Here is a 13277-nt window from a genome sequence, read left to right on the forward strand (position 1 = left end):
AACCTGAATGTGTAACAGATCAGAAGGCACTAACTGACAGCTACTTTTCTGGGTCATTCCCCTCACTTCTCTTGAGTTTAACCCTTTTCCTCTTGTCCTAATCACACAAAGTTAGGTTCAAGTCCATTGTCACGGTGCTCTTTCCCCTCTTCTGGTATGTCCTCCCCATAGGCATTGGTCTGCTCTGAGAGCCCATCCTCAAACACAGAGGCTATGAACAGTCAGGCTATACTCTCCCTCCTGATCCCTGTCCTTGATGGGCACCTCCAAGCCTTGTGCCCAGAGTACCTGTGACCTCTCACAGTCAACATCCATTTGAACTCACTGACCAGGGAAGACGTCCACAGACAAATGTAGGAACACTATCATTAGCAAAGCCCAAGAGTATCAGACACTTAGAAGCAATGCCCAGAGTTGCTCTCTGGCCTAAAAAAACAAGAAAAGTCATAGGTATTCCATCTATGGTGGGATGTGTATTTTTTAGAAGTCAATAAATTTCAAGACTGATGACTAGAATGAGCATAGAAAACAGGATATTCATTGTATGACCTTAAGTACATCATATTTTCTTGACAGAAAAACAGTTCAATATAACTACCATGCCCAACTTACTGTTATCCAGTGAGGTTGAAGTAAAATCATAGAAAAAGTCTTTGTAGACTATAAAGTGTTAGGCAAATATAAGAGAAATTGTACAGATCCGTTGGCCTAGACAAAAAAAATCTGATGAGGACTCAGAAGGATACATAACCATAACTTTCAAGTACAAAAAGAAGTAGGAATAGAATTGTGAGAGATGTGGCTTGGGTATTAACGAGACTGAGTGTTTTTCTACACGCACACACACACACACACACACACCAAAAAATAAACAAGCAAGCAGTAAAGGAAGAGAAGGAACAACATTATCAGAAATTTTAGCCGAGTATCGGTTGTATATCAGAATCACTATTTTTTTTTTAAAAAAATATAGTTGCCTCACTCCCCCTGAACCCAGTGAATCAGAATCTTCAAGGGAGATGCCTAAGTTGAGAGTCAATGTACTGGGAAGAGTTTTTTGATTTCTCTGGGGAGGTTTCCTATCTCCATTCTAAAAGTGAGAAAATTGACTTAGTTTATTCTTTTCCGATGCCTGTCAGCCCATGCCTCTTTGTAGCTTCAGTTAACTCTCTAACCATTTATAGAATCTTATAATTTACTCCTGGGGTAATAACCACACAGGAAAAGGATGGAGCATCTTTCTATCCCATGATTGTTCCTCATTTCCCTACCTTCTCCAGCATTTTCTGCCAGAACTGCCTCCAGAGGATGATGACAATGATGGCCAGGAGGATGAAGATGATGGCCACCAAGCAGCCAATCAGGATTCGAGTGTTGCTGTCATCAACTTTAAGCATTGGATCTATAACCAGGAAAAGAAGGATGAAGAATATTATCATCTTATGGGGCAAGGCAAGGCATGAGGGACTATATGAACAATAAGGAGGTAGAACTTTTTCCTTCAGGATAATTCCACATGATGCCACCTTAACACTTGGTCTTGCTACTCTTCTATTACTTTGCTCCTATATTTTACAGTCCTCATCCATGGAACATCAGCCTCTTTTTCCTCACGTATTAGACTGAATAATGGAGAGGTTTTCCATACTTCCCCAAATTTTGCTCTTTATACCATGGCCTGGGTTAACTGGCCTCTAAATCATACCTCATGAAAAATAAATGAAGAATCAGTTTCACTCTGAAGTCTTTGAGACAAGCCAGGGTAGCTGAGAGGTCTGTTTGGAGACACTTGATCATATGTTTCCTAGGTAGCTGACTTAAATAGCCAGTGACTGTCCAAAGCAATGGATACACCTTTCAATATTTCTCTCCAATCAGAGAGACTAGCTTTTTTCCCCCCTAGGCTCTTATGCATCCACTGAGATCCCCACAAAGATTCTCACCTAGAAATAGCTCCTTCCCCATTTCTGCTCCAAGCTTCCCAAATTTCCATAAAGCAGTTGGAACAACACCAGATTCTGCCTCAGCTGAAGAGTTACATGAACCATCAGGGAAGAGAGTGAGTTTGGGCCCTTAACCTTGGAGGTGGACTGTCCCACCTTTCCATAGATACTCTGCATGCAAAGCCTCCTACACAGTCTGGTCTTTGCAAATCTCTACGCTTCTTCACCCTCTGAGGTCCCTCCAACTTAATTTTTATAAGCAAGAATCACACATACCATAGGTTGTGGGCGCCACAGGTGATGTGGGCAAGGCTCCAGAGTTGTTGTACATTGCAGCATCTGTTATAAAATAAGAGTGAGTTGGAGCTGAGGAGAAGACAGTGAGGTGGTGGTTTTTCTGAAGGCAGGTTCTAAGCTAATACTTTGTGAAATCAACTTAATGGGTTGCCACTAGCCTTTCTTATAAATGAAACCATATAATATATTAAATTTTAAAAATCACCATTATCTAAATAGTAAGGGCAACTTTTCTTTTGTAAAATGTTTGTTTAAATGATTATTACATGTCATAGTACAAAAAAAGTTTAAGAAAGAATCAGAGGGCTATGGCTACACATTATCATAAAGCATGCATAGGAAGTGAGACCCCAATTCAGCAAAATGTAGAGAGGATACAATGGGTAAGTAGACATGGAACAGACGTAGTGCTAAGATGCTCTTTCCTTCAAGGAAATTAAATTGTTTAAAAAAAAGTTTTTACTATGCTTCATTCTCCTAGCCCTTTAATTTATAAATTAAGCCTTCATCCTTAAAGATAAATTATATATCCTTCACTGTGATGTTTAAGCTTCTAAGACAGATCCCAAAATTTATTTGATGGATTGATGCTGTTAACTAATTTTTCCCTCTGATTTGTTTAATCAAGGGGGTCAAGAATTAGAGCATGCATTTTCCTTCTAAGAGAGAATCCCTCCAAAAATCCTAATTTTTCTTCTTAGCATTATTATATAAGTAGGAAAATATCTGTCATCCACTGTACTTTTCCTCAGACTCCAGGGGAAACTAATATTATCATGATATTTAAAGTTCAAGACATTACAGGAATCAAAGACTATAGTCCATAGCTATAATTAGTTAAGTTTTTTAACACACATCTAAAAATCTGTCTTCGTTAATGTACGTGAGAAAGCTATATACAGCAAACATAACTAACATGTTGGTCTGATTTGGGTTTACTCGATATATATATAATCACTTACTGAGAACTTTTTTTCAATGTTGTACTCTTATCAAGAAAATATGAAAAATACAGAAATACATTTTCTATTATTTTATGTCACAAACAACACTGTTTAGTAGACCATTTGCTATGAAACAATTGCACTGACATATCTTATTCCACTTCCCCTTAGATAGAAATATAATTTTAAGATGGCTTAAAAATAATCATTCAGGTTATTCTAAATTTTTTAGTTATAAAATTAGCAAATATACCTTCTATTATTTCCTTAGGCCAACATTTCAAATATTCTGCAGAGGGAATCCCTGATGAGGGGAACCTACTTAACACAACGTAACACTGCTTTTGAATATCTAAACTTCTGCCCTTAATAAATACTTTATATGAAATAATTAGTTCATTTACGCTTAGAATAATTTTTTATAATAACAGAAGGCATTGAAGCCCCAAACTTGTGTTTCTAAACATATGCTCTATTTCCTAATCAGTACATCTTAATGAACAAACCAACTTGAAATTTCTTCTTCTAAAAATCAAATCAGGAAGCATGGTGTCTTCTGCTTTATCTACTAGAAGTAGTCTCTCTACTTCGCTGATGTCATCTTTGCCTATACTTTTCTTCTATTAGTCTCAATCCTTTGACAGTGTCCACTTAGAATCCACTCTCTAGTGGCCTCTCTCCTGACCACTTATTATTGGTACCACTTTGAAAATCTTATGAAAAATCATTGCATAGGTTTTCTATCCCCATCTAAACTGTGATGGTATAGGCAGTGTCCTAAGTATCCTTTAACTTTTCAAGATTTGGCATAGTCCCTATTGCCCACTTTGTGGTCTCTAAATATCATTCCCCACTAAAAGGAATGAAGATTTCTTGAGGAAATAGTTAATTCCACATCTGGGGCAGCGAATGTTCACAATGAGCTTGGAACAATGTGTTTTTTCAGAAAACAAGATAGTTATCAAATATTTATAGGATCCAACCCAAAGAAGACAGAGCCAGCTTAAAGGCATGTACTCTGGCCAATGCAGGACAATCTGAGTATTAAAAGAACAGTAATTGCAATTGATTAAAAATACTGAATACATTTTAAAAATGAAGCATAATGAAACTAAAAAGCATAACAAGGATGAAAAACAAAACTTTTTAGATACCATTGAAGTGTGCTAGGGTATCAATTCATTACTTTGAAAATTCCCAAAAAAGTTAATTATGTATCCTGCCCTATCAATGTGAACTGTATTTCAGGGTGAACAAGCATATAGAGAATAGTTCTCCTATTCAGAAGAAATTCAGCTAATAAATTCAGAGGGAATAAAATAATTAGAAAGTCACCGTTTAGGACCTCCTAATGAAATATTTTATGCAGTGGTCATCAATGGAGAGTAAAACCTAGGAGAAAGCTCATGGAGAACTTTTCCATGAAAGTCTAACCACCTGAGCCTGGAGATCAATCTTAGCAGCACTAAAAGTGAGAGATTCTAACATGACATTCCCATGATGAGTTTCAACATAAAGTACACAGCACTATTTATGAGAAATGTTTGGCAAAAAAATAAGTACTGAACCTGAGTCAAATTCACCTGTAGATATAACCTCCAGTCTACAGGATGGCAGAGGATAGAAGCACCAGTAAAATAACACCCCAGAAAGAAAACAGCCAAACCAGAATTGAATTTTACATACCTATTTTTTTTAGATTAAAAGAAACATCACCTAGGAATACAGTAAGGGAAGTACACCAAGAGGGCCTTATTATTTAGATCCTAATTCTATTAAGCTAACTGCAGTAAGACATTATTAGACAATCGGGGATACATGAATGTGGACAGGCTATTATGTGATATTAAGGAATTATTTATTAATAAATGCTGTCTGTTAGATGTCATACAGCATTACGATGAAGATATTTTCTTAAGTGTATCTAAAATTTTTCATAACGAAATCAAATAACATAACAGTTTTGCTTCAAAATACTATTGCAAAAGGGAGGAATAAATAAAACAAGCATGACAAAATAAAATCAGTGGTTAGTAAAGTTAAGTGATGGATGGGGATTCATTGTTTTCTTTACTCGTGTGTATTTAGACATTTTCATCTACATATTTCAACAGTGCATAGGTGTGCTTCCCCTTATCTGGCTTAATTTACATAAAGGTTTTAAACACTGAGCTCATTTTCTTTAATCTTTTATCTTACATCTTTTTTAGACAAATGCACGTGAGAGCCAAGTAAACATTCTACTTCCACATCTGCATCCCTGCCCTTCCGCAAGGAAACTCATTGCAGAAAAGATTCCCTCTATCTACCCATAAAAAGCCACCTATCGAACCCTCCTCCTCTCAGAGACCTGCCAGTGAGAAGCTCTGGACCCTGCCTTCCTCCTTCCACCACCCTGCTCCCACTTCCCCAAGGGGGGCCAAGCTCCCAACCTGATTGGAAGGTGATCTCACTGAACATCATCCAGGTGTCAGCAAAATGGTACTGGCACTTTATGGCACTGGCCATGCGGTGGTGGAGGGGCACTGTGACGAACCGAGCACTGGGGTTCACATCATCCAGGACAAGGGGGAAGGAGACAGCGTTAGGTTCCCATTCATTGGCTTCGGAGCGGAAGTAGCACTGTACTTCCTTAAAAATCTTCACACCTTTAGCAAACATGTTGTTGCAGTGGACCTGGCAGAGAAAGAGGCATGTGAGTGACAGGTTGACCCTGCTGGGTGAGACTGGGGACACAGCGCAACCTAACCCAGTAAGATCTTAGACTTGCCAAATTCCTTTGGGCAACACTCTTGCTGAATAATTGGTGCTCTCCAGTCTTAGCATTTGTCAGCCAGAGACAAAAGACTTAATTATCTCTTTTAATTAAATTTAGCTAGGTAAAGCCATTCTGATGAAAGCATCAAGGCTTCTTCATAGATATTTTCCAAGATGAGAACGGAAAGTCTTGGGAAAGGTAGCTCTCTTGTCTGCTGCCATGACTCTCACCAGGATATTTGTATGGCTTTTAAGGCTCATCAGGAACATTCCACAACAGTTCCTCTATAGCACCTTACTATGTGCAACATCCTTCAAACATGCAATGTACATGTTTGTACCTAAGTCAAGACTCTCATGATAGTTCAATAACATTTCTTCGGCTTAGTCTTAAATAGAAAATTGGAGCCTTGCTGGTCACTGTCCCCTGAATTTAAAGACTTCATAGGTTGGAAAAGCATCAGTGTCATTCTTGGAATATATTTGCTATTTACATTTTACATTTTACTTAGGCCCTGAAATGTGACCCTTCTGCGTGACCCTTCAGCTGTCCTCAATATTCTCCTTTGGTTGCTGGATAGTCAACACAGGATTACCAGTCAGAATTTATTCTGAGCTAAGGAAGAAGTACTAATAATCATAGAAACTTAATGACTGAAGAAACTAGACAGAAATACTTTAAAGGAATGGAATCATGGAATATTAGAATGACTAGAGACTTTAAAAATCATTTAGTCCAGCTCTCTATCTACTAATGAAGAAACTGGTGTTCAGAGTGTTTTGACCTGCCTGTGGTCAGTCAACACCAGGATAGGATATAGAACTCTTGGTCCAGTGCTCTTTCCACACATATGCCACATGGAAAGGGAGCAAATCATCTCAGCTTTTCCATTTGGATTTTCCTATAAATGTTAATGATGAAAACATGTGTTAATACCTTCCTTGGGATGAATTGACAGTTCCAGTTTATTGAACACAAGTAAATGGAGTGGAGCAAGGCTAAGAACAAAATCAAAGGAATACTGTCTACAACTTCAATAGATTTTTCAGATGTTTTGAAATCTGTGAAGTGTTGGATAAGTAGCCTGTGGGGAAGGTAATAATCTTTCCTACAGATGTTTCGGGGATTCTCCTGGAATGCAAATAAATAGCATAGGATTTCATTCCCCTGTAAACTTACATATTAGAATACATTTTAAAATGCCTTTTATATATATATATATATATATATATATATATATATATATATATACACATATATAAAAGCTCTTTTAATTTATTTTTTCTCAATTTGACTTACAATTTTTTTTCTTTTTTCTTTTTCTTTTTTTTTTAATTTCCCCAATACATTATTTTTTTTTCCTACTGTACAGCATGGTGACCCAGTTGCACATACATGTATACATTATTTTTTCTCACATTATTATGCTCCATCATTAAGTGACTAGACATAGTTCCCAGTGCTACACAGCAGGATCTCATTGCTAATCCATTCCAAAGGCAATAGAATGCATCTATTAACCCCAAGCTCCCAAACTATCCCACTAGCTCCCCCTCCACCTTGGCAACCACAAGTCTATTCTGCAAGTCCATGATATTCTTTTCTGTGGAAAGGGTCATTTGTGCCGTATATTAGATTCCAGATATAAGTGATATCATATTTTATGTTTTCTCCAAAGAATAAGCTCTTGGATTTATGATCATTTCTATAGTTTTCTGGTTTTAATTAATTGGTTTATTCATTTATCTTTGATGTTAGAATTCAATATCTAGTTCATTTGTTTTATTTTTTCCTCCTTTAATAATGAAGAAAACATTTAAAACCATGAATTTTATTCAGTATAGTTTTTTATGTATCTCATTTGTTTTGATATACATAATATTTTCATTTTCTAAGTGCTCTGTGGATAATTTTTTTTTAATGTTATTGTTTTTGGACTTTCCCTTATGGCTCAGTGGCTAAAAAACCCTTCTAGTACCCACGAGGATGCAGGTTCAATCCCAGGCCTTGCTCAGTGGGTTAAGGATCTGGCATTGCTATGAGCTGTGGTGTAGGTCACAGACATGGCTCAGATCCCAACTTGCTATGGCTACGGTATAGACTGGCAGCTACAGCTCCAAATAGACCCTTAGCCTTGGAACCTCCATATCCCCATATGCAGTGGGTGTGGCCCTAAAAAGACAAAAGGCAAAAAAAAATGCTATTTTTAACTACATTCAGGGTGGGGAGGGAAATGGGCAGTAATTTGCCTAGAAAGCAAAAAAACTACTCTCCAAAAGACATCAGTGATCTGAAAGTCATCATTTACTTTTCATTTGTCTTAGAAAAATTAAAATATGCTAGAAACCTATTTGGCTTTGAGAGGACTAGTCTCCTGAGAAGTTTCTGGCACCTTCTCATTGCAAAATATGCTTTTGAATAATTTTGACCCAAGATAAGCTAGTTAAACAGGAGCTTCTGGGGATTCAGGAAGATCAAAGTTGATTGACTAAATATTGTAACTTTATGGGAACTTTAAAATATATTTTATTATTTGTAGGACTAGAAATTCTCCCAATGATCATAATGGATTAATATACATGTTCATAGTTGATTATTGGGTGTACGCATTAGTCAGCAATGCAAATAAATTTTTTCTTGAAGCATACAGTTTTCTTACTGTGCATAATAATACAGAAGAGAATGACTGTACTGTTTCCTCCTTCCCTACAAAAAAACCTGTGAAGAATACAGTGTTACAATCACACAAACATTTACAACTGCAAAAAAGCTATTCATAAACAACACACTGGCAGATTGGGCATGAGTCAATCCTTCTGTTCTCAATGTTAACTAACAGCTATGAATCCAATTAGGAGAGATTATCATCTTAACATGTGAGAGTGATACAACAGACATGCATTCACTTTTGACACCAGGTTTGTGCCAAGAATGACAAATTTTTATTTATTAAGAACCCTAATGATAAAACTGTTTCGCCTCTTCAGGGTCCCCATATCCCTCTATATACTTCCTTTTGCAAATAAATAGTGTCTTCCCCCATTTCTTATTCATCACTTTACCCCCAGAACTTAGCATAGTGCTACGGATACTCCAAATACTGTTGCTAAATTAATAGCAAAGAGAAATGAATGAATTTAGGAAACCAATACTGAAACTGAGAACTACCAATTTGTTGACCACAAATACTATGCAGTCAATTATTAATCAGGAAAAATAACAGACAAGCATGGATCTGTATGTGGGTCACTTGCTCATTCTCTTGGAGGTTATCTAGGTATCTTCCAATGTTCCTTCATAAACCAGTAAGAGTTATATGTGAAACACAACAGCTCTCAGGATTTCTCTCTTGCATTCAACAAAAGGATTTTCCTCTCTACTCTTAAGTACCAGTTTTCCTAATTAGGTTTAGCATCCAACTTGGTCACTTTTTACATTGCCTTTTCCTCCCTTCTATTGGGATTATGTAAAAGAAAAGAAAAATTACCACTGGAGCTAAGTACCAGGAAATTCACCATTTATCAACAGAGATGTCCTCAACCCTTGAATCCAGGGTGGGCTCTCCTGAAAGGTCTTACCTCCAAGAAAACAGAAATCCAGGACTTAAGATCCCTTCCCCAGCTCTTCTCAGGGTTTGCACTTAACACGTCATCACCCCCCAACTCCACCCCCACCCCACCCCTGGCTGTGCCTTTTCAAATCTTTTAGCTTCTATCCATATATTCAAAAACATTTCCCTATTTCCCTTAACTACCCTGCAATAATAAACTGATAAGATAGCTTCTGCTATTACGTTTAAGACATTGATTTTGTATTGTTTACTCTCTGCCAGGTAAAATATTTACATTTTAATACAGACTCTTAAGTGATGGTTCTTTGCAAAACAAAGAAACAAACACTAATAATTTACATTTGAGGCCTTAGAACAAACTTGGGCTAAACCCACCCCACCCCCAGCCTTGAATCTCACCCATTTGGTAACTGAATCCTCTAACTGGGCAAAGAGTCAAAGAAATCCCATAGAGAAAACAAACTGAAACCCTGGGCCTGAGGTCTAGAATCTGGATTTTAGCCCAGCCAGGAGTCACAGCCATTCCTCCTGCTTGGCCCCAGTCTTTCTTTAAATTTCTGTTTATAGTTAAGAAAATTCTATTGTTTTTTCAGTATCCTGTTCCTGTCCATTCCATCTCATCTTCCTTCTACCCTACATGGCAGATATATTTATAACTATAGTTAGAGTAGGCAATGAAGGATACCTCTTTGTTCATTTTCAGACACTTATAGAGCCTGCGTGCATTAAATGCCAGGCGCTTGGGTACAGAGATTAGGAAGCAGAGTCACTGCTTTGGAGGAGATTGATGTCTCCTAAGAGGACCAGACACACACCCAGATAAATGATAATAGATAAGGAAACAGAGAACTCTGGGAATAGAAGAGCATGGGATCTTCCATCATGATTTCTCAGTGCTGTGGGCATGGAGGAAATACTCAAAGGTGGGATGTGGTTCAAAATACAAAGCCCAGTCTTCCATTGAGAATCAGAGCTGCCATGAGCCATGCTTACTCACAAAAGTGCGTCCTCTCCCTGTGGAGTGTTGGGCAGGTCCATGGAATAACTTCCATGGGCTGTAGTCACTTTTGCCTTTGTGGGCCCCTCCTTCCATAAAACATGTATTAAAATTTTATTTTACAACTGTTTTTTTTTAAGAGGATGAAAATAACTTTTGACCCTAAAACTCATTTCTTGTATTCTAACATTAAAAGAAGCTAAGCCATTTTCATGGGCCTTAAAAGTATCATGTACCCTAGACACTGCACCCACTTGCCTAATGGATATGTTGATTCTGGTGTTGAAACAACAACAGCAAAATACATTGAGAAATAGTGACTTGTCCAACATCCCTATTGACAAGTGAAGAAGCAAGCCCAGAGATGGAGTAACTCATGAAATGCACAGAGCTGGTTAGCAGCAGAATACATATTTGAATCCCATTCTGCTGGTACCACCCAGGGGTTCTTTCCAGCAAGCCTTTCCCGTACATCATGATTTTGGATTCCACACCTAACTCCACTGACCTTCATAGTAGTAAAATTCCTGATGCGGTCAAATTCAAACATGATCTCTATGTAGCCATTGGTGGCACTCTCATTTCTCCAGCCCACGTAGTCATAGCCCGGCCACACATGGTACTCATGGGTCTGGGTGAAATCATCCAGGCCTGATACCCCATCTGTCAACTGGCCCAGCCCTTCAGTCATGCTGCTCAGGCCAGGAGAAGAGAAGGAAAAAGGAGAGAAGAATCTGGAGTTAATTACACATTCATGGAAAAGCTTTTCCCCAGTTTCTTCAACCTGGATTTTGTAAGAGCTGATTATCTTGGAGGTTGAAGAATTACTTAAACTCCAATATATTTGTAGTACTGATTCATTTATCCGGCTTCAATGGAGAATTATAAATGAATCATACAAAATATTTGATGTGTACCTCTACAATTGAGAAAATTTTAAACATTTTTTTATCATTTTCTATGAAATCTTTCTATTGTACCCTTACCTGTACTTATATACTTCATATAGTAAATCTTTATATGATGACTCAGTCTTAACCATTGCATTTGAATAATTAATCCAGTAATGATTAAATGAATGAATGCATGGAATGAACACTACAGTAGATGGTGGCACCTGCTCATCACCAAGCAAATGGTCCCAGAATTGGCTGGAAATTTTTCTGACTCTCCTTTGACTGCATGTGGTCATTGGTCAATGAATTGATTCCAGAGAAACCAGTCATATCTTCTTCTACCCCACATCTCCAACAACTTAACTTAATATCAAACTAAAGGGGGGAAAAGGCAACCTCTGCCAAATTAAAATAGTAATTTACATTTAACTTGCATTACATTTGAAGAATACTAGACTCATGGAGTAAAATGCATGGATCACACAGCGTCTGGCATTGAATTTAGTTCTGTTTTCTAGCTTGGCAGCCTTTCCACTTCTGAGTGTGAGGCTCTGTTTTGAATGGCTGAGTTTAGCAGAAGCCTGACTGCTGGGTGGGAGGTATGTGCATTGATATGAACTTGACTATTTGAAGAACATAAAGACAACTCTGTCCTTTTTATGGAGGGACAGAATAAGAGCTGTGGAACTTCTCTCTCCTAAGCTCTGGAAGATATGTCAGGAGCCTCCCCAGTGAAAAGATTGGGATATTCACCCTCAAACAATAATCCATGTGACCCTTGACAGTATAGTCAGAGCAATGATATGTAAAATTTGTGAATTACAAAAGAATGGATTAAGAGTGATTATGCCAGCCTTACAGATACATTTTTAAATATATTTGTTCATTAAAATATGTTTGGCAAATTATAAAATTTGACTAGCCTTATCCACAGTGACCAGAGCCTGGATCTCCCTTCCAAGGTTTTGCCATCTTTTCTTCTCTCTACAGATCAGAAGGCTAGGAGAACATAAGTTTACTTGCAATAAATATATTTCCCATTGTCCCCAGAAAAATACACCCCCAGGAAGGTCTTAAGAAAAGCAACACAAATTAAAAGGAATGCATATTCAATTTCTCTTTAATCAAAATTTAATCAAACGGGGAAGGGATAAGGAAAGAAATTTTCCCCCTTTACTTCATCTACTTCAGAATTGTTAGAATTACTACAAAAGCATATATTACTTTTAGGAGATTTTAATTTGAAAAAACAACATGTGTTACTATGACTATTTCCTGAGAACTTAAATTAGGTAACTTTGTATCTTGTCACACAGCCATACCAACTAGATATCTCATTATGTCAATTATTAAGTGGAACCTGATTGTGTCTAAAACTCTGATAATTTTATCTTTCCTCTGGGGTTCATCCAGAGCCATATTTCTAGTTACCCATCTTATTGCTCTGTTGAATGTCCCATCAGTCCCTTAAACTCGTATTCCAAACCGAATCCAACATCATCCCTTTATTTTTTTAAGTTTTAGTTGAAATCGAATTGATTTATAATGTGATAATTTCATCCCTTTCTAAACTAAATCTTTACCTAGGTTTCCTATTTTTGTCAATTAAACTTCTCTTCCATATTCACTAAAAGTACCTGGCAAATGATAAGAATTCAAAATGTTTGTGGAATGAATGAATAAATGTCATCTCTATAGTTTAAGTTACCTAAACTATCGTGTTTCATTGAACTCTTTTTCTCATATTCCTGTCTTGCCCCCTGCATCTGATCAGACTGAAAATATTCCCTAAATAAATATCTCTTTCTAGTTCCTATTTTCACCATCACCATTGTGAACTGGGTCCTTGATTCTTTTCATCTGACAGAATT

The 13277-nt window shown here is 37.3% G+C and overlaps 1 protein-coding gene across 2 annotated transcripts in view; it reads right to left on the reverse strand.

Moving 5' to 3' along the window:
• DDR2 (discoidin domain receptor tyrosine kinase 2) overlaps positions 1 to 13277 on the reverse strand; it is a 162855-nt gene that overhangs the window by 20958 nt on the left and 128620 nt on the right. For both annotated transcript variants that reach the window (XM_047784048.1, XM_047784047.1), the window contains exons 8-11: positions 11019 to 11202; positions 5617 to 5860; positions 2220 to 2282; positions 1272 to 1402 (exon numbers count right to left, since the gene is read on the reverse strand). In XM_047784048.1, coding sequence (XP_047640004.1) covers positions 1272 to 1402; positions 2220 to 2282; positions 5617 to 5860; positions 11019 to 11202 — 622 coding nt within the window. The remainder of the gene's footprint in view (positions 1 to 1271; positions 1403 to 2219; positions 2283 to 5616; positions 5861 to 11018; positions 11203 to 13277) is intronic.

Source organism: Phacochoerus africanus, chromosome 6 (genome assembly GCF_016906955.1).
Source record: "Phacochoerus africanus isolate WHEZ1 chromosome 6, ROS_Pafr_v1, whole genome shotgun sequence".
In the NCBI taxonomy this organism is placed as follows: Eukaryota; Metazoa; Chordata; class Mammalia; order Artiodactyla; family Suidae; genus Phacochoerus; species Phacochoerus africanus.